Genomic DNA, 26,524 nt, shown 5'->3' with positions numbered 1-26,524 from the left:
GGTGTATTCTAGGTAGCTGTGGGAGTCGGTGGGCTTGAAATGGACATCAGTTACAAGCTGGTTGCCTGAGATGGAGACTGAGAGGTCCAGGAAGGTGAGGGATGTGTTGGAGATGGCCCAGGTGAACTGAAGGTTGGGGTGGAAGGTGTTGGTGAAGTGGATGAACTGTTCGAGCTCCTCTGGGGAGCAAGAGGCGGCGCCAATACAGTCATCAATGTACCGGAGGAAGAGGTGGGGTTTGGGGCCTGTGTAGGTGCGGAAGATGGACTGTTCCACGTAACCTACAAAGAGGCAGGCATAGCTGGGGCCCATGCGGGTGCCCATGGCCACCCCCTTAGTCTGTAGGAAGTGGGAGGAGTCAAAAGAGAAGTTGTTGAGTGTGAGGACGAGTTCCGCTAGGCGGATGAGAGTGTCGGTGGAGGGGGCCTGGTCGGGCCTGCGGGACAGGAAGAAGCGGAGGGCCTTGAGGCCATCTCCATGCGGAATGCAGGTGTACAGGGACTGGACGTCCATGGTGAATATGAGGTGTTGGGGGCCAGGGAATTGGAAGTCCTGGAGGAGGTGGAGGGCGTGGGTGGTGTCACGGACATAGGTGGGGAGTTCCTGGACCAAAGGGGAGAAAATGGAGTCCAGATAGGTGGAGATGAGTTCGGTGGGGCAGGAGCAGGCTGAGACGATGGGTCGACCAGGGCAGGCAGGTTTGTGGATTTTGGGAAGGAGATAGAAACGGGCTGTGCGGGGTTGGGGAACAATGAGGTTGGAGGCTGTGGGTGGGAGGTCCCCTGAGGTGATGAGGTCATGAATGGTGTTGGAGATGATGGTTTGGTGCTCGGGTGTGGGGTCATGATCGAGGAGGCGGTAGGAGGTGGTGTCGGAGAGTTGGCGTCTGGCCTCGGCGATGTAGAGGTCAGTACGCCATACTACCACTGCGCCACCCTTGTCTGCGGGTTTGATGGTGAGGTTGGGGTTGGAGCGGAGGGAGCGGAGGGCTACCTAGAATACACCTCCTCCCACCCACCCTCCTGCAAAAACTCCATCCCCTATTCCCAATTCCTCCGCCTCCGCCGCATCTGCTCCCACGATAAGACATTCCACTCCCGCACATCCCAGATGTCCAAGTTCTTTAAGGACCGCAACTTCCCCCCCACGGTGATTGAGAACGCCCTTGACCGCGTCTCCCGCATTTCCCGCGACACATCCCTCACACCCCGCCCCCGCCACAACCGCCCCAAGAGGATCCCCCTCGTTCTCACACACCACCCTACCAACCTCCGGATACAACGCATTATCCTCCGACACTTCCGCCATTTACAATCCGACCCCACCACCCAAGACATTTTTCCATCCCCACCCCTGTCTGCTTTCCGGAGAGACCACTCTCTCCGTGACTCCCTTGTTCGCTCCACACTGCCCTCCAACCCCACCACACCCGGCACCTTCCCCTGCAACCGCAGGAAATGCTACACTTGTCCCCACACCTCCTCCCTCACCCCCATCCCAGGCCCCAAGATGACATTCCACATTAAGCAGAGGTTCACCTGCACATCTGCCAATGTGGTATACTGCATCCACTGTACCCGGTGCGGCTTTCTCTACATTGGGGAAACCAAGCGGAGGCTTGGGGACCGCTTTGCAGAACACCTCCGCTCAGTTCGCAACAAACAACTGCACCTCCCAGTCGCAAACCATTTCCACTCCCCCTCCCATTCTCTTGATGACATGTCCATCATGGGCCTCCTGCACTGCCACAATGATGCCACCCGAAGGTTGCAGGAACAGCAACTCATATTCCGCCTGGGAACCCTGCAGCCATATGGTATCAATGTGGACTTCACCAGTTTCAAAATCTCCCCTTCCCCCACTGCATCCCTAAACCAGCCCAGTTCATCCCCTCCCCCCACTGCACCACACAACCAGCCCAGCTCTTCCCCCCCACCCACTGCATCCCAAAACCAGTCCAACCTGTCTCTGCCTCCCTAACCGGTTCTTCCTCTCACCCATCCCTTCCTCCCACCCCCAGCCGCACCCCCAGCTACCTACTAACCTCATCCCACCTCCTTGACCTGTCCGTCTTCCCTGGACTGACCTATCCCCTCCCTACCTCCCCACCTACACCCTCTCCACCTATCTTCTTTGCTCTCCATCTTCGGTCCGCCTCCCCCTCTCTCCCTATTTATTCCAGTTCCCTCCCCCCATCCCCCTCTCTGATGAAGGGTCTAGGCCCGAAACGTCAGCTTTTGTGCTCCTGAGATGCTGCTTGGCCTGCTGTGTTCATCCAGCCTCACATTTTATCAGCTCAGTAGGTGAAACTGCATTCGGAGCTACACTCTGCTTGTCAGTTCTCTCGCTCTCTTTCTTTCTTCACCCTTCCTTTATTTTCTCTCTCTCCCTCTATAGTTATTCTATAAACCTCCAACCCCTTTTAAATACCTACCTAAGGAGTCAGGATGGAACCAGGTTGTGACTGGGAACCAGATGGCATGAGCTGAATGCGTGGGTTGTGACCTGCAGTGACAGAAAATCGAGTGTGGGCCGGAGCGACAACAGCGGATCAAGAGTTGGCTGGCCAGAGCGGGCCTGTGAGGCAACCCAGAGCTGGACACTGGCAGTGGCACGGTGAAGGATGGAAAGCCCTGAGTGGGACTGCGGCAATAGAAAGGAAAGTTAGACTCTCTCAAGTTTTTTTTTCTTATCTTATTCTAAGTTAATGTGAATAGCACTACATATGTACATACTTTTCACTGGATTTTAATATTGAATACACATGTCAGTAAATGACTCAATTCAATTCATGACAGTATATAACATGAGCTCCTACTTTGTACAGAAACTTTTTACACGGCACCTTATTGAATGCTTGTTGAAAATTCAAATATACAACATGTAGTGTTCTTTCCCCTTGCCACATCCTCAAAGTGGTTCATGCTCCTTATTCTTGTTGGAGGTGAGAATTGAGGAAACGGGGAGAGGGAAGGCATCCCTCAAGGAAAAGACTTATGTTATAGATTTTAAAATGATGCAACACTGTTTATTTAACACTGAGTTGATTTGGTTTTTGTCCAGAATTAATATTCTTGAAAAGTGGGTTGATGTTTTTAGTTTCAGCAGAAAGTGATCCCAATGAATATTGTTCAGTCCTGAATGTGATTATCATGACTATCCATCATTGCAGTTTGTGAATTTGCTGGTGCCTCAACAGAGTGGATGAGTGAGCAAATCTCTTTCCACACACAGAGCAGATGAATGGTCTCTCCCCACTGTGAACTCGCTGGTGGGTCAGCAGGGTAGATGATTGAGTAAATGCCTTCCCACACTCAGGGCAAGTGAACGGTCTCTCCCCAGTGTGAACTAGACGGTGTTGCAGCAGATCAGTCGACCGAGTGAACCCCTTCCCACAGTCAGGGCAGGTGAACGGCCTCTCCCCAGTGTGAACCTGTTGGTGTTTCAACAGGTTAGATGAATTAGTGAATCCCTTCCCACACTCAGGGCAGGTGAATGGCCTCTCCCCAGTGTGAGTGTGCCGATGAGTTAGCAAGCGGGATGACCGAGTGAATCCCTTCCCACATTCTGTACAGGTGAACGGGCTTTCCCCGGTGTGAGTGCGCTGGTGCACAGTGAGGTCAGATAATTGCCTGAACCCATTCCCACAGTGAGAGCACCTGAATGGCCTCTCATCAGTGTGAACACGTTGATGACGCATCAGCTCCCCTGAACTTTTAAAGCTCTTCCCACACTCTGGACATGTAAATGGTCTCTGATCAGAATGAACTCGCTGGTGAGCCAATAGGTTGCATGACAAAGTGAACCCTTTCCCACACTCCGAGCAGGTGAATGGCCTCTCTCCAGTGTGACTGCGCCGATGAGATTCCAGCTCAACTGGATAGTTGAATCCCTTCCCACAGTCTCCACATTTCCATGGTTTCTCCCCAGTGTGACCAGATGTGTGTCTCAACAGTTCAGATGATTGGCTGAAGCCTTGTCCACACACAGAACATGTATACACTTCTTCTCCAATGTGAATACCGCAATTTCCTTCCATATTCAAAATCCAATGATATTTAGGTCACAAACAAAATGGGCTGCTGTCAGGTCCTGGCGTGATGTTGGTTTGGGCTTCCAGTCTGCAAATCCTTCCCTTCCAATAGTCTATGAAAACAGGGAAAAGAGAATGAAAGTTGATCCACAAAAATAAAGGCAGTTTGTAAAACTGATATGAATGAACCTGGCCTTTTTGGGGCTGGCATTAGGGAGGTGACCATAAGAACAGTCAGAGAGTCATAAAAACTCAACAGAGTCACTCATTTCTATTAGGGAAAGGGAACTTTTCACCTGGTCTCACTTGACACAAGACTTTGATTTCAATCGGAGGAGAAAAATGACAGAGTAGAATAGGCAGGGGCAATGGAGACAATTTATACATCTATTTTCATAATATATCAATCAACACTTTGAAAGACTCTCAAACTTTCAACCTCTACCTGTAAGGACCTGAGCAGCCTCAAAATTCCCCTTCAGATCACACATCACCCTAACTTGTCTGACTTCCAGTAATGGATGAGCAGAAATGTCCTCTATTTAAATATTTCAACAGTAAAGCCATTCTCTTCAGTTTCCACATACCACCCTCAAACCGGCAAATCCATTCCCTGTTGAGGGTAAACTAAACCGTTCACAAATGTAGTGTCTTATTTCACCCCCAACTAATATTGACCACAGTTTTGTATTATTGTCCAGGTTGCCTTTTTCCATTGAAGTAGCATAACTTAACTTGTCCTCTGTCTCAACTCATCTACTTCTGGAAAACTGATCTTTCCTTTGTTACCTCTACACTGGTCTAGACAAATATACCACCTGACTGGTGTCCCACACTCAATGCTCCAGAAACTTGCAACTGTCAAAATTTCTGCTGATGATGACCTCTGTAACTAAATTTCATTCACGTTCTGATCACCACGCTCCACTCAAAAACAGGCTCCCAGTCTCAATCACTCCCCCATTAGCATTGTCAACACTGACCCACAAAGACTGGTGTTCTTATTCGCTCAATAACCTACACAGGTTCCTGGTTACTTTATCCCCGATCACACAGTCCTCAGGGACTTACAGTCAAGCAGCACCTCAATTTAAACTCTTATCTACCTCCTTCCCCCATTACCTGGCCCACTCCTGTTTGAATTGACAGTCAGAGACAAAGATATATCCGCTCCTGAGGGATCGAGTGACTACGAGAAGTATGCGTCTTGGATCGAGCTCCCTATCTTCAAATTCTGCTATTGTATTAGTCTATGAAAAAGTTATCCCTGTCAGTTCAAATCTAAAACTGCAGATGAGACAGATTCGGTTTGAGTTCACTAGTCATGAACCCTCTCCAAACCCCTCAAAACATTAAGGGTGCACATGCGCACCGCTGCAACTAGCCCCTATAAAAGATGGCCACTGCGCATTCATTAATTGTTGCCCCTAATAAAGATGCCGGCCCTTTCGCCGCCAAAGACACGTAACTATTTCCCGGTTTGTCACAAACGTAGGACCTGGAGCATCTAGTTTACGTCTGGACACAGTTCCGATGTTTATAAATTCCGGGAGTACACAGTGGCTCTATTATCATACCCGGTTTCTTCCCATTTTCTGACTCATACCTCTGGAAGCTGGGCTTTGTCGCCCTCCCATCCGACAGCATGCGCCTGCGCAGTGTGTTTGTTTGGCGCTACGTTTTAGGACCGTGTCCCCTGATTGGTAGGAGGACAACAGCCACCCAAGTCCTCCAGCTCCGCCCCGGAATTGGTCCGGGGTAAAAGGAGGACATTCTGCCCATTGCAGTTACACTGACCCTTAGCTGCAGCAATTGGACTCCATTCCAATCCCCTGCACGTTGTTCCCGTTTTTAAAAAAAATCTAACCCCCTCTCGAAACCTTCAAATAAATCTGCCTGCACCGCAGGTCCAGGCGATGTATCTCAGATCCTAAATACAGACTGCGTGAAAAACTTTATTCTCAACTCGCATCTGCTCATTTTGCAAAACGCTTTACAACATTTCCCTCTGGTTGTTAATCTATTTACGAGATACGAGATGGCTTCTCCCCATCTACTCTTGCCCAGACCTCTCATGATTCTGAAAATTTTTATTCAATCTCTCCTCCGCCTTTTCTTTAAGGAAAATAGTCGCAATTTCGCCAGTCTTTCCTTAAGACTGAAACACCTTATCCCTACGTTGATGACAGGTGTGCACTTAATGCAGTCATCTTGAAAGTGGCCAATGTATAGCTGGGAGAACCTGCGACACTCAAGGAAGAGGAAACAGGAAGATAAATTTTCTCACCTGAACCCATCGTGATGAATTCTGCAAACTTCTTTTACATAGGGTTCGTAGGGAAACTTTTGTCAATGGGTCAAGTGAAATCTTTGCCTCAAGAGATGCTTTGCTAGAATTGGTGGGTCAGTGTTTCTAAACTTTGTCTCACACAAGGTCAATGGTGCAGCGGATAGGTTGCTCTGCGTGTGTTAAACGGTTGTGTGTGAGAGAGCTGATTGTATGTTATGTGAGTGTAAGATCTAATTTTCTGTGTGATATCATCCAAAAATGCAGGTTAAGCAAACACCTGAGATTGCTTAGCACCATTCACTTTCCGGTTCTCTGAGAAACAGGTGATGTTTGTATTTGCCGACCAAAGTGCATCATCGCATATTGTCTTTGTCAAAGTTCATTTACCATTTCACTGTTCAAGTCTGCAAGGTTTCTGATGCCCTGTATTATGTTTTATTCTTTCTCAGTGTTGGATATACCATATCCCCGCCCACACCATTGACAGAATTATAAAGCTGTTGCAGCACAGGAGAGGCCATCCAGCCTGCACAAGGTCTCCAGATATTTTTCATTCACTCGTGGGACATGGGCATCACTGGCTGACCAGTATTTTGTTGCCCATCTCTAGTTGCCCTTGAAAAGGTGGTGGTGAGCTGCCACCTTGAACCGTTTCAATCCACATCTATAGATATACCTGTACTGCTGATAGGGAGGGAATTCCAGGATTTTGACCCAGTGATAGTGAAGGAATGGCGATACATTTTCAAGTCAGGATGGTAAGTGGCTTGGAGGGAAACTGACAGGAGGTGAGCAGTCTATGAGAAGATAAACAATTTATGAGGCCTCGGGGATTGTAAGAGCTGCCGATGCTGGAGTCAGAGATAACACAGCATGGAGCTGGAGAAACACAGCAGGCCAGGCAGCATCAGAGGGAGCATGAAAGCTGACATTTCAGGTTGGGGGATAGTAGCAATTGCAGATTCTGGAGAATCTGAAATAACAACGTACAGAGCTGATGAACACTGCAGGCCAAGCAGCATCAGAGGAGCAGGAAGGCTGACGTTTTGGGTTCAGACCCTTCTTAAGAAAATCTTCTGAAAAAAATTTCTGAAGAAGGGTCAAGGCCCGAAATGTCAGCCTTCCTGCTCCTGTGCTGCTGCTTGGCCTGCTGTGTTCATCAGATCTGCACGTTGTTATTTCAGGTTGGGACCTTTCTTCAGAAATTGGAATGGAGAAGCCAGTTCAGAAAAAAATAGAGAGGAGGGGTGGGCCTGGGGAAGGTAGTTGGGATGGTGATGGGTGAGTGCAAGTGGGTAGTGGTGGGGATTGGTCAGTGAGGTGGGAGGAGTGGATAGGTGGGAGAGAAGATGGACAATTTGTGCCAGGTCAAGGAGGTGGGTTTGAGAGGGAGGGTTGGTCATGGGATGAGATCGGGGGTGGGGAGATTTTGAAACTAGTAAAGTCCACATTGAAACCAATGAGAAATATGAGGTGCTGCTCTTCCAGTTTCCAGTTGTGACTCTGGAGGAGGCCCAGGATGGACATGTCATCTCGGGAGGGGGAGTTGAAGTGGTTCGCACTCCACAAAGTGGTCTCCGAACCTCCACTTGGTCTCATCGATGTAGGGGAGGCCACATCGGGAGCAGCAGATGCAGTAGACCACATTAGCAGATGTGCAGGTGAACATCTGTCTGATGTGGAAGGATTTTTTGGGGCCTCGGATGGAGGTGAGGGGGGAGGTGTAGAAACAGCTGTAGCACCTCCTGCGGTTGCAAGGAAAGGTGTTTATTTATGAGGCCATGGGGCTTTTTTTTCTTAAAATGTAGAACAATAGAAGCACCTGAGTGGGTGTAGACAAGCTCTCACAGATCCAGGACTTTTAATTAGCTTTCAGCAGTTGTGGCTGATGTCTCAGCAGGATTGGAAGGCAGTGAATCTCTCTCAGATGCTACACTCTGTATCTCTCTCTGGATGTAGCTCTTTCTTGCAGATAGGATTGCACGTGAGACAATCTGTTTTTTTCTGTATTTGCCTTTTCACCAAGAATGTGTTTTTGGGATTTTACCATTTTGGAACTGTTACTGTTTAGTAGTAACGTAATTTATTATCCTATTAATTTTTCCAACAGAGCTGATAAGTTAAATCTCTTTCTTTTGGAAACATTTCACGCCAGCTCTGATGAAAAGTCATCTAGACTTGAAATGTTATCTTGCTTTCTCTCCGTGGATGCTGCCTGACCTGCTGTGATCTCCAGCATTTTTTGTATTCAGTACAGATTCCTGCAACTGCAATATATTTTCTCCTTCCTCTTCTTTCTGTTGTATTTTAACTGTAGTGTTTGACTGAATTGTGTTTTGCTTAATATCGAGTAGCTTGACCAATCAAATTGCAACTGGAACACAGCACCTTAATGTTGTGCAATCATTGGTAAACATCCCCACTTCTGACCTTATGCTGGAAGGAAAGTCATTGATGAGCAGCTGACGATAGTTGCACCTAGGACACTACACTGAGGAGCTCCTGCAGAGATGGCCTAGAGCTTAGATATCTGACCTCCAAAAAACACAACCATCTTTCCCTGGGTGAGTCATAACTACAGCCAGCAGAGAGTTTGCGCCTGATACCCATTGATTCCAGTTTCACTACGGCTCCTTGATGTCACACTCGGTTGAATGTAGCCGTGTTGTCAAGAGCTGTCGCTCTCACTTCACCTCTGGAATTCAGTTCTTTTGCCCATGTTTGAACCAAGGCTGTAATGAGCTAATGAGCTCAGTGGCCCTGGCATAATCCAAACTGGATGTCACTGAGCAGGTTATTGATAAGCAGGTTCTGTTTGACAGCACTATTGATGGTACCTTTCCTTGTTTTGCTGGTGATCAAGAGTAGACTGATGGGGAAATAATTTGCAGGGTTGTATTTGTCCTGATTCATGCGTACGGGATATGTTTGGACAACTTTCCACATTGTCAGTAGATGCCAGTGTCATACTGTACTGGAACAGCATGGCTAGGGCAAGTGACAAGTTCTGGAGTACAAGTCTTCAGTACTAATGCTGGAATATTGTCAGGGCCCATAGTCTTTGCAGTATCCAATATCTCCAACCATTTCTTGATATCATATGGAGTGGTCCAAATTTGCTGAAGACTGGTATTTGTAATCCTGGCCGCCACTGGAGATGGCAAAGGTGAACAATCCACTAAGCACTTCTGGTTGTGGATGGCTATGAATGCTTCAGCTTTATCAAATGAACATTATGCCTTAGTGCAGACTATCTTTGTCTTCATGCCCTTGCATAGTGTTGCTATTGAAATAACAATCTAATGCTCTCTCGGGTGCCTCAATTGAACCTGTTTCCACCAAAATCCAAGCAGGTCACTTCAAACCTAAACCACTTGTGTGCAAAGTGTTTTCTCACATTATGTTTGCAAATCACTGCAAATTTTGTGTACTGCCGCTCTTAATCCTTTTATAGCAGGAATGGTTTCTCCCTGTTTGGTCTATTCAGACTGCTCATGATTTTGAAACCTTCTGTCTGGGTTCTACTGAGCCTTTTCATTCCAAAAGGAACAATCCTAAAACTTGATATCGGTGTGCACTGGGAGTTGGTGAGTGTGAGAGTCTGAAGTGTTCCTTATTTATGTGAAGTCTAGTTTTCCCTGTAATTTTGCAATTAATTAAATAATGCATTTCAAGTTAAGAAAAGTTAAGCTTTTGTTCCCTGTTGAATCGGACCAGAGAATCTGAGAAAAGCTGTCATGAGTTAATTAGTATCAGAGATAATGGGAACTGCAGATGCTGGAGATTCCAAGATAATAAAATGTGAGGCTGGATGAACACAGCAGGCCAAGCAGCATCTCAGGAGCACAAAAGCTGACGTTTCGGGCCTAGACCCTTCCTCTGATGAAGGGTCTAGGCCCGAAACGTCAGCTTTTGTGCTCCTGAGATGCTGCTTGGCCTGCTGTGTTCATCCAGCCTCACATTTTATTACCATGAGTTAATTAGTGGCTGGTTTACTCTCTTTTCTGTGAGATTCTAGAGTCAGTTGTTTATAGGACAAAGAAATGGTGCCCTCCCTCAGTTCTGCTTTGTCTGCACTGAATACTGCTTTGGTTATTGGAGTCTAAAGTTCACTGAGGAAGGGTGGTGTGGGGAGAGGAGCTGTTCCTTTTTTCATCCACCTTGGCTCTTATCTGTTACAGGTGAGAGGTCATTGGTGAGTCTTGTTAGGTTTTTGACTATTCTAATGGAATAAGTCATTTTTCAAGTTAAGGAATGGCAGATCGACTTGGCCACGAGCATTGTATATCTTGCAGTATGTCATGGACTCACCATGTGTCCCAGACAAACACTTCTGCAAGTGTCACTTTCTTCTCAAGCTTCAGCTGCAGCTTTCTCTGTGACGGATGGAGTCACGGTTGTCCACCAATGAGGTAGGAGATTGTAGGGATAATGTTAGAGCTTTCACTTCTTTTTAATTATTTTCATTTTATTCTTTTATTTTGGCTTGGAGCAGTGACTGGGAACTGTGATGATTGACTTTGGGTAACAGCTTGTATTAAAAGGTGACAACTTACTAACATTGCTAAACTTTTTAAGGAAATGACAAGGAGGATTGAAATTAGAGCAGTGGATGTTTTCTGTGTTGACAAGGTTCCACTAATGAGACTGGTGGAAAATTATGGCCCATGGTCTACAGGGTAACATGTTTGATCCAACATTGGCTCAGTGACAAGAAAAAAATGCTTAATGATTGCAGATATTTTTGCAAATGGGAAACAGCTTCCAGTGATGTCCTGGAGGGCTCAGTGTTTGGCCCCTTAATGTTTGTTGTACATATTTATAATTTAGACTTAAATGTGAGAGACATGATCAAGTAAACTTGCAGATGACAAAAATTGACCTGGTAGTTGATAAGCAGAAGAGGATGGCTGTTGATACAGAATGCTTTATTTGTGAGTTGAAAAACAGCAAATGGAATTCAGCCTTCAGAAGTGCGAGGCTATTAATTTGAGGAGAGCAAATAAAGCAAAATACAAAATAAATGGAGCTCGATAAGTGGGGTACAAATTGAGAGATGCTGAAGTACATGTTCAAAGTGGCACAGCAGGCTGATAAGGCAGTGAAGGATACAAAGGGGATGCTTTCCTTCATTTGACAAAGTATTGGATGCAAAAACAGTGATGTAATGATGGAGCTATACAAGACTGCTTAAGTCGCAGCTGCTGTTTTGTGTACAGTATTGCCCACTGCATTATACGAATGATATAATTTGAGAAGAGAGAACACAGAGGAGAATCACATGAATGTTACCAAGGCTTGAAAATTGCAGCTATGAGGAAAGATATGTTAGGTATGTTTTCACTGGAATAAAGAAGGCTGAGGTTTGATGAAATCAAGGTGCACAAAATAATGAAGGGCGACATAGAGTGGACAGGTAAGACCTGTTTTCCCTAGTGTAGATGTCAGTTATCGGGGCACAGATTTAAGGTGATTGGTAGAAGAATTAGAGGGGATTGAGAAAATCTTTGCACTCAGAGTGTAGTGGGCATTTGCATTTTCGCTCTCCAGTTTGACAATTGAGGTCAATATTGTCAGTTCATTTAAAGGAACCTGGATCTGCATCTGAAGTCTTATAACCTGTAAGACTGTGGACAAAGTGGAATTTGAGCAGGAAGCTAATTTATTCAGTTAATGCAGACAATGGACTGAATGACCCCTTTCAGTTCTGTAATTTTTTGATGGTTCTATCCTCATAACTGAAGTTTGCCATGCCCAGAACCACTCTTGTAAACCTCTTCTGCCCACGCTCCAGTCCAGTCACACTCTTACTATAGTGTGGTACCCATTAGTGTACACAATACTCCAGCTGAGATCTAACGAATGTATTTTTATAAGTTCAGAATAATGTCCTGATTCTTGCAATCAGTGCCACTATTAATAAAGCCCAGGACACTGTGTTTTATTAACCGCTCTCGCCACCAACCTTGCCACTTACAATGAACTATGCCCATATACAACCAGGTTCATCTGCTCCTGCACACACTTAAGAATCATACTGTTCATTTGGTGTTGCCTGCCATGTTCATCCTAGCAGTAAGTATCACCTCAATTTTCTTTGCATTGAACTTCATCTGCTAGCTAACTGCCCATTCCACCAGTTTGTCTATGTCCTGTTGGAGTTCTTCACAAATTACAAGGCTTCCAAGTTTCATATCATCTGCAGACTTTGAAACTGCGCCCGCCTCACACAGACTGTCCCGTGCTGCAGAAAGCTGCCTATCAATGAGCGTGGGAGCCCAGTGCACAGGAACAGGAGTGGCCAGCGCTCTGAGTATGTTCACTGTCAGTCTTGGGGATAGCCTGAGGAACAGTGAATGGTTTGAGAGAAGTTTGTTCAGAAGCATCTGTAGGAGTTGAATTCTGATTTTATTTCTGCATTTAATCATGCCTGATAACATTTGTTTTGATTCTGATATTAACAAACTCTATAAATGGCTGGAATTCAATATTCTGGATATGTCTCAGATTATCAGGCTGGAATGTATCTTCTTAGAAGCATCTTCTGTGATCCTTAATTCAAGAAATCTCCAAAATGAACTGGTTTAAAGTATTATGAACTTTTATTTCAATCCTAAATTGACTTCCATGCAAAACCACCAAATCGCATCGAAAAAGTCACATAATTGACAGCTCCAGTTAAAAAGTGCTGATTAATCCTTGTTGAAAATTCTGATTGACTTACACATTCTTCACTGTGATACCTTTGTTATGAAATTGACTTTTCAAAGAAAGTAGGCAAACTTATGTCTGGATTTTGAAAAGGCCATCAATTGCGTTCCAATTGATAGATGGAGGAATAAAGTCACAGAATAGAGTTTGGGGACAAAGGGCAGAATGGATTTCTAGCTGATTTCAAGACCAAAAACTGGAGCAGCGAAGTGATATTTCACGAAGATCAGTGCTGGCACCACAATGATTCATAATTAAATTAATGATCTGGACTTTGGAATCAAATGCACAACCTCAAGTTTACAGAAACGTCAAAGTGCGGGGTTTGGTCATTCTTGAGCCAGAATGCAATAAATTAGAGGAAGGCATGAACAAACTTATAGAATGGACAATAATTGGCAAATGAAATTCAACATCAAGAAATGTGACAAAGTAGATTTTGGCAGGGAGGTCACTTATTACTTTGTGGTATCAAATTCTTGATCTCAAAAGGAATCAAGGGCTACAGGGAGAGTGCAGGGAAGTGGTGTTGAAATGCCCATCAGCCATGATTTAAATGGTGGAGTGGACTTGATGGGCCGAATGGCCTTACTTCCACTCCTATGTCTTATGGTCTTATGGACAGTGTCAGTGTGGTAGAAGAATAAAGGGAACTCGAAGAACAAATACACCAATTGCTAAAAGTTGCATTAGACACCAGAAAAAAACACAACACAGCAATCAAAGCACAAGGCTTTGTTTCTAAAGGATAGCATTGAAAAGCAGGAAAGTTCCACCCAAGCTGTATAAATCCTTAGTCAGATCACATTTAGATCAGTCCTGGTAACTGTTACAGAAAGGACATAGACAATGAAGAAGGTTCCTGAGAGGTGATCTACAAGAATGACACCTGAAATGTATTAGTTTATGTGCCAAGAAAGGATGAACGGACTGAATCTCTTTTCTCTTGACCTAAGAGATGTCTGACCTAGCCCAGGTGTTTAAAATTGAAATGGTTTGATACACAGGAAGAAAACAGAATGTCTCCTGTTTTAGGGGAAAAAAGAAGCATAACTGGAGATTGCCGCGTAAGACGATTACCAAGAAATACAACAGGCAGTGTCGAGGAAATTTCTTCACCCAGAGAATGGTGAGAATGTGAAGTTTGCCACTACATGGAATAGTTGAAGTGAATAAGATCATTGTCCTGGATTATTGGCTTCAACTTTTTATCAACACTGATTCTCAGTTGTTTGGCTGTGATTGCTGATCTTTCGTACAGGACTGCAACATTTTCAACCTGTCAGTCCTTTAGAACCTTTCCAATATGAGGAGCATTGGAAGTTTGTGGCCAAAGCTGCCTAAGTTCCCTGTTATGGATTCTATCTGGCTCAGTGCAGCATTCCCTCAATGTCCCATTAGAGGGCCAGCCTCGAGAATGGCCTCGTGTTCGTTTGTGGTTCCTGTTGCTATGGAGACAAATAATGAAGAAACTACAGACTGTTATGGAGTCACACAGGACAAGGGCTGGGATGTTGTGATGACTGTTACAAAACAGTGGAGCCTTCATTTTGTTTGAGGTCGTGGGAGGGGTTGGGTTTAGACCATTACTCACAGATCTGCAAATAAAGTTCATAGGAAAAAAATTAAATATCACATGAACTTCAGAAAACTTCAGATATGTGCCGGCCGTGAAAATATAACCTTTGTCTAACTTCCCACATTCTATCATTATTCAGGAACAGGGATATCTGTCCTAATAATGGTGCAATAATAATGTCTGTGTCATGATGCTGACTACAATATACTAATTCCTTTGTCATTCACAAATTTTGATGTCACCCGGTGGAAACTGCTGTTTCAAAAAACATGGGGATTTACTGCAGGGTGCCCGGTGCATCGGACATGTTGCCACCAATGTGTTCGATGTATTGTGTTACATGAAGTGGTAAGCTGATCAAAATGGAATGTGCAGAACATTGTAATGTTGGCAGGCATGGCACACACACTTGACAGTTGGAACTCTCAATTAGCAAAGGATGGTTTCAATCGGTCAACTTCTTGATTCTAGGTCCAGCATGCTCCCCCACAGTGGTGTTCTGCTAGTGCATCATGGGTGTTTTTCAGACAAGTATTCAGTTTTCCATCTGGCTTGTGGCACAAACCATCCAGAGCAATGTCAAAAGATCTTTACTGTTGTTGTGCAATATTCTGTCCCAGCTGTGTAACTATAACCTTTGCCTAACCTCTCACATTCTGTTGGTCCAACTCTGATTTTACTAATAATTACAAATTTGTCACAGTACGCATGGAGTACATGCAACCCAACTTACCTGTGTTGGCTCTCCACAATGAGTATATGAGCATCTCTTTTAGTACCATTCTCATCAGGCCTGTAATTCTGCCCATTTTTTTTAACTTTTAACATAACATCCAACTCCCTCTTGATTCAATTGATTCTGCCTCTTCATCACTGTCAGCTATTTATAGATCCTAATCACTCCCTGTGTGAAAATGTTTTTGCTCATGTCACTTTTGCTTCTTTTCTGAATGACTATAAATCTCCGCCTAATGGTTCTAGATCCTTGCATGCATGGGATCATTTTCTCCCTATTTATTCTATCTGGATACCTCATGACTTTGAAAGCTTCAATCAGACCAAATTTCAGCCTTCTGTTCTCCGAGGACAACCATCCCAACTTTCCAATCTATCTTCATTACTGTCATTCCGAGTACATGGCTCCATTCTCACAAACCTGTTCAGTGCTGTCTCCAATCACTTCATGTCCCTGTTTCCTGATGTTTGATGTCCAGAAAAATGCAACAATCCAGCAGGAGGATTCATTCAAGGTTGGATTGCCTGGGAAAAATTCCTGGAACACTTGTTTTCTCTTTCAAAACCTGTTTTGCTTTGCTATGTTCACTGCAATGGTATCTCTGCCCCATCCCTAATTCAAGAGGTTCAATTTAATTGAACACAGCTTGTTATTTTTTCAGAAAGCTGATATGGAGATATTGAAGACAAGCAATCAGGGCTCATCTGGGATTTGTGCCCCAGACCTCTCGCATATCTGCAATGTACAATCCCCAAAGTGAGAATGAAACTCCTAGAGCAATGAGGCTTTGGTTAAAACAGGGATCCAACCCTGCAACTCGGGGAAGACGAAGTAAGTTCCACGATGCTCCATAAATTCAAAGCAGAAAAGAGTTTCAGTTATTCCCTTCCCCTAAGAATGTGCTCTGTCCATTGGCAGATTAAGAAACGATTTTCTTCAATTGCAGGCAGTGCTGGGGGCTGCGCATCACGCATGCACACTTCTGCTCCCTCACAAACACTTGGAACGGGTGGAGTCAGTAGCATGCGCAAGAATTTAACAACTTTGATTGAGAATGCCCTCCAAAAGTCTCTTATCCCAGACAGAGAGATGCAGAGCTGCTGATACAGAGAGAAATGGACACCAGAGACTCAGAAACGAGAACGCTTTTGTGCAGTCTGTTTGGGGTTCAGGATTCATCACCACACAGCAATCCTGCAGAAAGACTCTTGTAAAGCGAGCATTAGTTTGTTTGCAGTGACTGGGCAGGAGTTAATATCTGACACCAACTGTTCCAAAAATAACAATATCTGAGAGAAACGCTCACTGACAGACTTCAGCTGCAGGGCTGCAGACAGTTCAGCAGGGAAGGGAGGGTTAAAAATGTGCCATCAACTCTTTTAAAGTCAGTGAGTGACAGTCATAAACTCATGGCATCATTACTGAGCAGGAAAAAAAGCTGTTTAGCCCACTGAGTCCACTGTAACTCCTTTTATCTCTGTTATTATTCAGGAATGGTGAAATCAGTCCTAACAATGAAGATCTGTGATGCTGTCACCGATATACTAATCCCCTGGTCATTACCAACACTTTTGTGTTGCTCAGAGGACGCTGCTATTTGAAACAGCAGGGGGAGTTAATGACAGAAGGGTGTCCTGCAGTGAAGCACACTGCAGCTAATGTGTTTCAACTTCACCAGTCTGTTCCCAGCTCACTGGGCAGCTTTTCCAGAACAGCTCAGAGCAGGCCAAAAGAGAAAGGAGACCATTCAGATCTTCATTCACGTATCACCTCAACTTTGCAAACTTGGCCCGTGTACCAATAAGACTTGTTTCTTTCAGATGCATCATGTTACATGAAGCAGAAAACTGATCAAAATGGAGTGCACCGAACATAATGACACTGGCAGGTGCGACCACACACGCAGCAATTGCGACTCTCAAATAGCACAGGATGGTTTTGATCCATCGCCATCTGTGTTATGGGCACAGCATGCTCCTGCTGCATGATCTGCTATCACAGCATGTTCAGTCAGCTGGGTTAACACAGACCAGGAACAGAGAGAAAAAATATACTGAGTACAGGTAGCTCATTGCATCTGTGAGTGGGCTCAGTCAGCTTGGTTTACACAGACTAGGGATAGCTTGAGTAATATATAGAGAGGAAATTCCATCATTGGTCTCAGTGTGAGTGGCTCAATCTGCAGGGGTAGAGGGGTGTCGGTGACAAGTTTACAGAGAAAGGGAGGGGTCTTGGTGATAGAGTAGGTTACAGAGAAAGGGAAAGGTGTTGGTGATAGAGCAGGTTACAGAGAAAGGGAGAGGTATTCGTGATAGAGTAGGTTACAGAGAAAGGGAGAGGTTTTTGTGATAGAGCAGGTTACAGAGAAAGGGAGGGGTGTTGGTGATACAGTAGGTTACAGAGAAAGGGAGGGGCCTTGGTGATAGAGTAGGTTACAGAGAAAGGGAGAGGTGTTGGTGATAGAGTAGGTTACAGAGAAAGGGAGGGATATCGGTGACAGAGCAGGTTACAGAGAAAGGGAGGGGTGTTGGTGCTGGAGGAAGTAACAGAGGGAGGGTAGGATTCAGGTGAAGGATGATGTTACAGACATAGCGCAGAGTGTAGGATCTGGAGGAGGTTACAGAGGGAGAGAAGGGGATTAAGGTGCTCTAGAAGGTTACAAAATGAGGGAAGTATTTGTGGATGGAGGAGTTTTCAGAGCGAGGGAGGGTTGTAACTGATTCTAATTCTCAGCGTTCCCTCTCCCCCTCTTCCCCATTGAGTGGCTTCTTCCAGGCCATGGTGATCAACAATGAATGGACAATAGTGACAATATTTTGGGGAGTGTTACCAAGGGAAGGCATGAGCAATCGTGATATTCCCATCACTGCCTATCACCTGTGTGCCTTATTGTCTATATCTGGCACTGCTTTTGGCATTCTGGAATATCAACACATTCTAATGCACACAAATAGTATCAGTTTAGTTTGGGAAACTTGATCGACATGGACATGTCGGACAGAATGATCTGAGAATGAGCTATTTACTCTCTGGCTCTATGATCCATCACTCTATGCAATGCTCAGTGAAATGGAAAGAGGGACATGCAACAGGGTGTGAGATTGTTGGAGGGAAAAAAATTCTCCAAAACGACATGGGTTTGAATTCTGGAGCATTGAACGCAGACATGTGAAAGAGCAGAGGTTTGAAGGACAAATTCACCTCGGTGTATATTTTCACAGAAAATAATGCATTCTATCCCATGTTCCATTAACAAGTGCTCCACGGAGTAAATTGCAAAGAATAACCACTGCTGTGATTTGGATTTGAAGTGAGGTTGCCCAGGCCACAATGTGGAGCACTGACTACTCTATGATCACAGTGCACACAAGGCTGACCATTAAAATAGGTAAACAAAACAGTGCCAGAGGGCATGCCAGGAACAGCACCAGACACAACATAGGAATACTGACTGAGCTGAGGGACTCAGTGTGGGCTGAGACTTTGGAATTTGGTGCCCCAGAGGCTGTGATCCTTCAGTGACTGACTCTATTCAAAAACTGAGAATTATGGGTTTCTAGAGAATAAAAACATCAAGTGCTCAGTGGGTAACACAGAAAAATGGCATTGAGGCAGAAAGTTGACCATGATCTCATTGAATGGGAGGTGGGTTCAATGTTGATTGGCTGCATCATACTCAGATTTCTAATGCTCTGACAGGAAAACTTTTTATCTGATATTCACTTGATGGATGTTCATTTGTATTCAGGTGGAAATGATATCATTTTGCTTGAGGACAATCTGGGTGTAGTTTTCAGGAAGGCAACTAGTTTAACATTGGGTACTTCACCAGGTTCCTCACACAAGGGAGTAACCACTGCTGTAGATGACCATATAACCCCAGTTCACAGCCTTGGAATTAGAGAAAATCAATGCCCAATGGTCAAGTTACTCTATAGCTCTCGTGGCAAGAACAAACCCAGAATGAATCAACGGTTTTTGAAGAGTCAGTTTCTATAGTTCTTAAAATTGATTGGTGAATTGCACTTCCAGAAATTCCATTTCATGTGTGAGAGCTTTTATAAATAGAAGGGGAGAGTTGTGGGCCACAGAGAGACAGAACAGAAACTCCTGAATATTAGACCTACATAATTAGACTACAACGTGTGCAGAATTTTACAAAACACAGAGAGGGGGAACACGTTACATTGGACAGAATTTCTCAGAGTATCTGGTTCTCATCCACCACACAGTTTTACTTGGTGAAGTGCATGATTAGAGATCTTGGGGCTGAAATGATTTCCACATATTCTCAAACTTTAAATGGGTGAGAACCGCTTGACCTGCTGGCTTGGAGTTGAGGGTGGAATGCGAGTGCCTAGCCTGGGTAGAATGCCACAGATGCAGATCTTGGTGACAGTTGCAAATATTCAAATGATAACTTTGGGAGGCTGTAGAGGAAAATGGTTTCATGTGAACAGCAGTCAAACGTGGTACAGTTGTTCCTAAGGGATAGGTGACTGCCATTCTGAAGGGACAGGTGATGGCTTTCATTGGCCTCAGCAATTGAAAGAGAGTTGTGTCCAGATCACCAGATCTGGATGAGAGGAGATGGACATGGAAATGCAAACAAAGCTGGAGAACCAAGTGGGAGCCTTAAAAAGAGGCTCCTGTTTTCTTTGTGAAGGGTAAGGTGCCTGTGCCTTGGAAAACATTGCTACTCTGATGGTGTCCAGTGAGCTATCGCTGGCCGTTAAAAAGCGGGAGAGATGGTGTAAATCTCGAGCCGGGCTGTACCCATTATCCACAACAGCTCTCCAAGGTGAACAGTCTCTGGCATGTGAGAACAATGTAGGTACAGGAAGTCGTATCAGAGATAATGGGAACTGCAGATGCTGGAGAATCTGAGATAACAAAGTGTGGAGCTGGATGAATACAGCATGCCAAGCAGCAGCTTAAGAGCACAAAACTGACGTTTCAGGCTTAGACCCTTCATCCCTTAGGAACAACTGTACCACGTTTGACTGCTGATCACATGAAACCATTTTCTCTACAGCCTCCCCAAAGTTATCATATGAATATTTCATCAGAAGGGTCTAGGCCTGAAATGTCAGCTTTTGTGCTCCTAAGATGCTGCTTGGCCTGCTGTGTTCATCCAGCTCCATACCTTGCTATCTAGGTACAGGAAGTCGATGAGTCAGATCCATAACCTTGGGATAAGGATTAGCTCTAAGGACTGGGTTGGTCAGACTGGAGTTTGAAGCAGGGCTGGGCACATCCATGGCTGAACAAGGTGTCACCCAGCCCTGGGGATCACCTCAGCTGTGATACCCCTTGAACTTACAAGGCATGCAGGTGGCCTCGACTGACACCTAGCAGCTGACTTATGTGGATCAGGGGAATCCAACAGTTTAATTAAAGCAAAACATCACGAAAGTCACAGGGGGTAATGACAGGATGTGATTTCTGCCCACTTCCATCATTATCAAACTGAAGAAATTCAGTGAATGAGAGGTAAATGGTAGGCGTAACGATGACTCTGTGGTGACTTCTCCTTTTGGAGTCTTGCTTGTGTGACTGCTGCAATGGCTTTGTTTTTTAGTCGATCACAATGATAGGTCAAGCCTTCTCACTGGTTTCCGTTGGGAACAGAAATAGTTTTGGCCATTGGTTGGCTAATCAATCTCTGAAAAGTTGTGAAAATTCCATTTGGACCATGCAGATCATGACACTCCACCTTTGTAATGGCACCCCCAAAAATTTTACCGATAGGATGTAAGATTCAATGAATCTATATCAGTCCAGCTGGACAGTGTCCTGGACGAACAACTGATGCGTAGGCTCATTGGTGGTGGTGCTCTGCGAAAAATGTCACAGCCACACAGGATCCAACTTGCCCCACAAAGCAACCAATAAGATAGATTTGAAACTCTTGAGGCAAGCTATTCTAATCTGGTACTGAAATACAGGCTAGAGGGTTCAGTAGACAAATGATGATAAACCACATTTAGAAGAACCTGAAAGGGTGAACTTCCCTTCGGACGCTAATGTTACAAATAAAAAGCAAGTCTTCCATAATAATGGGCATAGCCAAATAGGCAAGGTGGAGTTGAGGAACCACGAAGGCAAAAAAACTATAATGGGAGTTATGTACAGACCTCCTAACAGTGATCAGGACCAGGGGTGTAAGATGCACCGAGAAATAGATAGAGCATGTCAGAAAGGCAAGGTCACGGTGATCATGGGGGACTTCAATATGCAGGTGGACTGGGTGAATAATGTTGCCAGTGGATCCAAAGAAAGGGAATTCATGGAATGTTTGCAGGATGGCTTTTTGGAACAGGTTGTCATGGAGCCCACAAAGGAGCAGGCTATTCTGGACTTAGTGCTATGTAATGAGCCAGACTTTATAAAAGACCTTAAAGTAAGGGAACACTTGGCAAGCAGCAATCATAATATGGTAGAGTTCAGTCTGCAGTTTGAAAGAGAGAAGGCAAAATCGGATGTAATGGTGTTATAGTTAAATAAAGGTAATTACAGGGGCATGAGAGAGGAATTGACGAAAATCGACTGGAAGCAGAGCCTAGCGGGGAAGACAGTAGACCAACAACGGCAGGAGTTTCTGGGTGTAATTGAGGACACAGTACAGAGGTTCATCCCAAAGAAAAGAAAGATTATCTGGGGTGGGATTAGACAGCCATGGCTGACAAAGGAAGTCAGGGAATATATCAAAGAGAAAGAGGCAGCCTATAAAGTGGCCAAGAGCTCTGGGAAATCAGAAGATTGGGAAGGCTACAAAAACAAACAGAGGATAACAAAGAGAGTAATAAGGAAGGAGAGGATCAAATATGAAGATAGGCAAGCTAGTAATATTAGAAATGATAGTAAAAGCTTCTTTCAGTACGTAAGAAACAAACGAGAGGCAAAAGTAGACATTGGGCTGCTCCAAATTGATGCTGGAAGGCTAGTGATGGGAGATAAGGAAATAGCTGAAGAAGTTAACAAGTACTTTGTGTCAGTCTTCACAGTGGAAGACATGAGTAGTATGCCAACTATTAGGGAGAGTCAGGGGGCAGAGTTGAGTATGGTAGGCATTACAAAAAAGAAAAGCTAAAAGGTCTAAAAATTGATAAATCTCCTGGCCCCGATGGGCTACATCTTAGAGTTCTGAGGGAGGTGGCTGAGGAAATAGTGGAGGCTTTGGTCATGATCTTTCAAAAGTCACTGGAGTCAGGGAAAGTCCCAGACGATTGGAAAATTGCTGTTGTAACCCCCTTGTTTAAGAAAGGATCAAGGCAAAAGATGGAAATTTATAGGCCGATTAGCTTAACCTCGGTAGTTGGTAAAATTCTTGAATCCATCGTCGAGGATGAGATTTCTAAATTCCTGGAAGTGCAGGGTCAGAGTAGAACAAGTCAGCATGGATTTAGTTAGGGGAGGTCGTGCCTGACAAGCCTGTTAGAATTCTTTGAAGATGTTATCTATCTAGACTTCCAAAAGGCCTTTGATATGGTGCCTCACGGGAGGCTGCTGAGCAAGGTGAGGGCCCATGGTGTTCAAGGTATGCTACTGGCTTGGATTGAGGATTGGCGGTCTGACAGAAGGCAGAGAGTTGGGATAAAAGGCTCTTTTTCAGAATGGCAACTGGTGACAAGTGGTGTCCCGCAGTTTTCAGTGTTGGACCCGCAGCTGATCACCTTATATGTTAATGATCTGGATGAAGGGACTGGGGGCATTCTGGCAAAGTTCGACGATGATACAAAGATAGGTGGACAGGCAGATAGTACTGAGGAGGTGGGGAAGTTGCAGAAAGATTTAGACAGTTTAGGAGTGGTCTAGGAAATGGCTGATGAAATTCAATGTGAGTAAATGTGAGGTGTTGCACTTTGGAAAAAAGAATATAGGCATGGACTATTTTCTAAATGGTGAGAAAATTCGTAAAGCAGAAGTACAAAGAAATCTGGGAGTGTTGGTCCAGGATTCTCTAAAGGTTAACTTGCAGGTAGAGTCCGTGATTAAGAAAGCAAATGTAATGTTGTCAATTATCTCAAGAGGGTTGGAATATAAAAGCAGCGATGTGCTTCTGAGGCTTTATAAAGCTCTAATTAGGCCCTATTTAGAATACTGTGTCCAATTTTGGGCCCCACACCTCATGTAGATCATACTAGCCCTGGAGCGTGTCCAGCGGAGATTCACATGGATGATCCCTGGAATGGTAGGTTTAACGTATGATGAACGGCTAAGGATCCTGGGATTGTACTCATTAGAGTTTAGAAGGTTGAGGGGAGCTAACAGAAACTTACAAGATAATGTATGGTCTAGAAGGGGTGGACGCTCGGAAGTTGTTTCCGTTAGGCAGGGAGACTAGGACCCGTGGGCACAGCCTTAAAAATAGAGGGGGTAAATTTAAAATGGAAATGAGGAGATATTTCTTCAGTGGTGGGCCTGTGGAATTCATTGCCACGAAGTGCAGTGGAGGCCGGGACGTTAGATGCCTTCAAGGCAGAGATCGACAAATTCTTGATCTCAGAAGGAATCAAGGGCTACAGGGAGAGTGCAGGGAAGTGGAGTTGATGTGTCTATGAGCCATGATTTAAATGGCGGAGTGGACTTGATGGGCCAAATGGCCTTACTTCCTCTCCTATGTCTTATGGTCTTAATTTTAACTAACGTTAAGAAAGCAGACATTACTTGCAGATACGATCACCTACCAACAGGTGGGGATAGACCCAACACTGCAGCTCGGTAATAGGATCACCCAGACGCTTAAGTGACTAATGGATGCAGGGCAGATAACCAGCACAGCCTTCATGAGCATGAAACCAGAAGGCACAAACACCACCACCACTGCCACTCCCCCATCTCCCCCTCTCCCGACTGCCTAAAGTCCAGAAACTACACATCCCTCTCAGACCCATTGTTTCTCTACCATGCACAACATCACACAAAATGGCCAAGGGGCTAAAACAGAGATTGAAACACCTCATGGATGGATCACCCCATTCTATTCAAGATTTCCACGATACTCTCAGGAACAAAATCAGTGATGACAAGATTACGGTATCCTTTGATTTCACAGCTTGATTCACATCAATTGACATCCCGTGAGCCAAAATTACTAGACGAAACAACAGTGCAGGCCAGCAGCTCCATCAGCAAGGACAACACACTTAAATTACTAGAGCTCTGCCTCATCACACAGTTCATCTTTAATGAAGCAGGTCGATGGTACACCAACAAGGTCACCCAACTCAGGACTCATCGCAGAAGCAGTCATACATAGATTAGAACACACCATCCTCCCCCACCTAAACTGTGGATCCAGTATGTATTTGTCATTATTGTATGCAACAAATTAGAAGAGACGCACCATCTCATTGACAGCATATTCACAGGGATTAAATTCACAAGGGAAGAAGAAAACAAAAATCAACTTCCGTTTCCGGATGTTACAGTAGAACGATTGACAAATGGAGAGTTCCAAACCTCAGTATACAGAAAAGCAACCCATACAGATCAAATCCTCAACTTCCACAGCAACCACCCCAAAATCCTCAAACAAAGCAACATTAGGACACTACTTAAATGGGCCAGGACACACTGCAACACTGCAGAACTATGCAGGAAAGAGCAAGAACACTTATACAAGATTCTCGCTTTAAATGGATATCCCTGCAACTTCATCCCCAGATGTCTACAAAACAGATAACAACAGGAGGGCACAGTATGATCTAAAACACTGGCCACACTGCCCTAAATCAAGATCATATCGGAACTGACAACCAAGACGCCTAAGACCACTAGGAATCATGGTGGGCCACAAACCCACAGCTACTCTCTGACAAGCACTTACAAGAATTAAAGACTCTGTTCCCACAACATGCAGAATGAATGTGGATTACAAAATACCACGCAACGACAGCTACAAACATTACATCAGACAGACAGGAAGGAAACTAGCCATCAGAATACACAAACATCAGCTAGCAACAAAATGGCACGATGAACTCTCCTTAATATTGGTGCATTCAGAGAATGAAGGCCATCAATTTAACTGGGACAAGGCAACTATAGTAGTCCAAGCCAAACATGGACATACATAGGAATTCCTAGAGGCATGGTTCTCTGCCCATAATTTAAATCAACAAACATATAGAATTGAACCCTATATACAAACCCATGTAGATCAGAAATGACAGTACTGACCATAACTGACCAGACAGTATAAATTCCTCGTGGAGTAGAATAACATTGTTTCATCAGAGGATCCACTGATGATGTAACCTAGCACAGTGGCAAAATGTCTGAAAAAAAACTAGCCAGCTCAGCGAGAAAGTCAACAACTTCAATTTTGACTAATGATATCCATGAACAGCCGTGTGAGGAAACTTCTGACAATGAGCCCAATGAGGAACCAAGAATTATTCCACCAACAACAGGCCCTTACAGAAATGTCTGCTTCATCTTTAGACATTGGTGAAGTTCTGGACGACTGGATGGTGGCTAATGTTGTTCCATTAAAGAAAGGTAGCAAAGACAAGCCAAGGAACTGTAGGCCAACGAACCTGACTTCAGTGATGGACAAATTATTGGAAAGGATACTGGTGGTCAGGATCAACCAACATTTGGATAGTCAAGGTTTGATTAGAATAGTCAGCATGGATGTGTGCACAGGAAGTTCATGTCTGACTAATCTTTTAGAGCTTTTTGAAGAGGTAACCAAGAGGATAGATGAGGTAACCAAGAGGATAGGGCAGTGGATATTGTCTAAATGGATTTTAGTAAGGCCTTTGAAAAGGTACTGCATGGCAGGCTAGTCATGAAATTTAGGTCGCATGTGATCCAGGGAGAGCTGGCAAATTGTATTCAAAATTAGCTCCATGGTAGGAAGCAGGGGGTAATGGTTGAAGTTTGTTTCTTGGGCTGGAGGACTGTGACTTGTGGTGTCCCACAGGGGTCAGTGATGAAATCTTTGTTACTTGTTATTTACCTAAATGATCTGGATGTGAACATACAAGGCGTGATTAGTAAGTTTGCAGATGATACAAAATTAGAAGGTTTCGTTGACAGCAAGGATGCTTGTCAAAAATTGCACAGGGACCTTGATCAGATGGGGAAGTGGGCTGAGGATGGCAAATGCAATTCAATACAGATAAGTGTGAGGTGTTGCACTTTGGAAAATCAAACCAAGGTAGG

The 26,524-nt window shown here is 44.6% G+C and overlaps 2 protein-coding genes across 4 annotated transcripts in view; both read right to left on the bottom strand.

Annotated features, from left to right (window-relative positions):
- Positions 1-2,732: 2,732 nt before the first annotated feature.
- Positions 2,733-5,685, bottom strand: LOC125449467 (gastrula zinc finger protein XlCGF8.2DB-like). Of its 3 annotated transcripts, none has more exons than XM_048525278.2 (2): positions 5,640-5,685; positions 2,733-4,146 (listed from the first exon to the last, which is right to left on the bottom strand). In XM_048525278.2, exon 2 carries the CDS (start codon positions 4,037-4,039, stop codon positions 3,164-3,166), a length of 876 nt encoding a protein of 291 aa, XP_048381235.1. In that variant the 5' UTR covers positions 4,040-4,146; positions 5,640-5,685; the 3' UTR covers positions 2,733-3,163. The 3 variants fall into 3 exon arrangements, with proteins under 3 accessions (XP_048381235.1, XP_048381236.1, XP_048381237.1); XM_048525279.2 differs by having other exon boundaries at positions 5,611-5,681; XM_048525280.2 differs by lacking the exon at positions 5,640-5,685 and adding an exon at positions 5,156-5,378.
- Positions 4,033-26,524, bottom strand: part of LOC125449464 (gastrula zinc finger protein XlCGF26.1-like) — a 53,248-nt gene continuing 30,756 nt past the window's right edge. The window contains exon 3 of the mRNA XM_048525274.2: positions 4,033-4,146. The gene's annotated coding sequence lies outside the window, so the exon portion shown is untranslated. The remainder of the gene's footprint in view (positions 4,147-26,524) is intronic.

This window comes from Stegostoma tigrinum, chromosome 42 (genome assembly GCF_030684315.1).
Source record: "Stegostoma tigrinum isolate sSteTig4 chromosome 42, sSteTig4.hap1, whole genome shotgun sequence".
NCBI classification, from domain to species: Eukaryota; Metazoa; Chordata; class Chondrichthyes; order Orectolobiformes; family Stegostomatidae; genus Stegostoma; species Stegostoma tigrinum.
The sequence above is the reverse complement of the archived record's forward strand: the minus strand, read 5'-3'. Positions and strand labels throughout refer to the sequence as shown.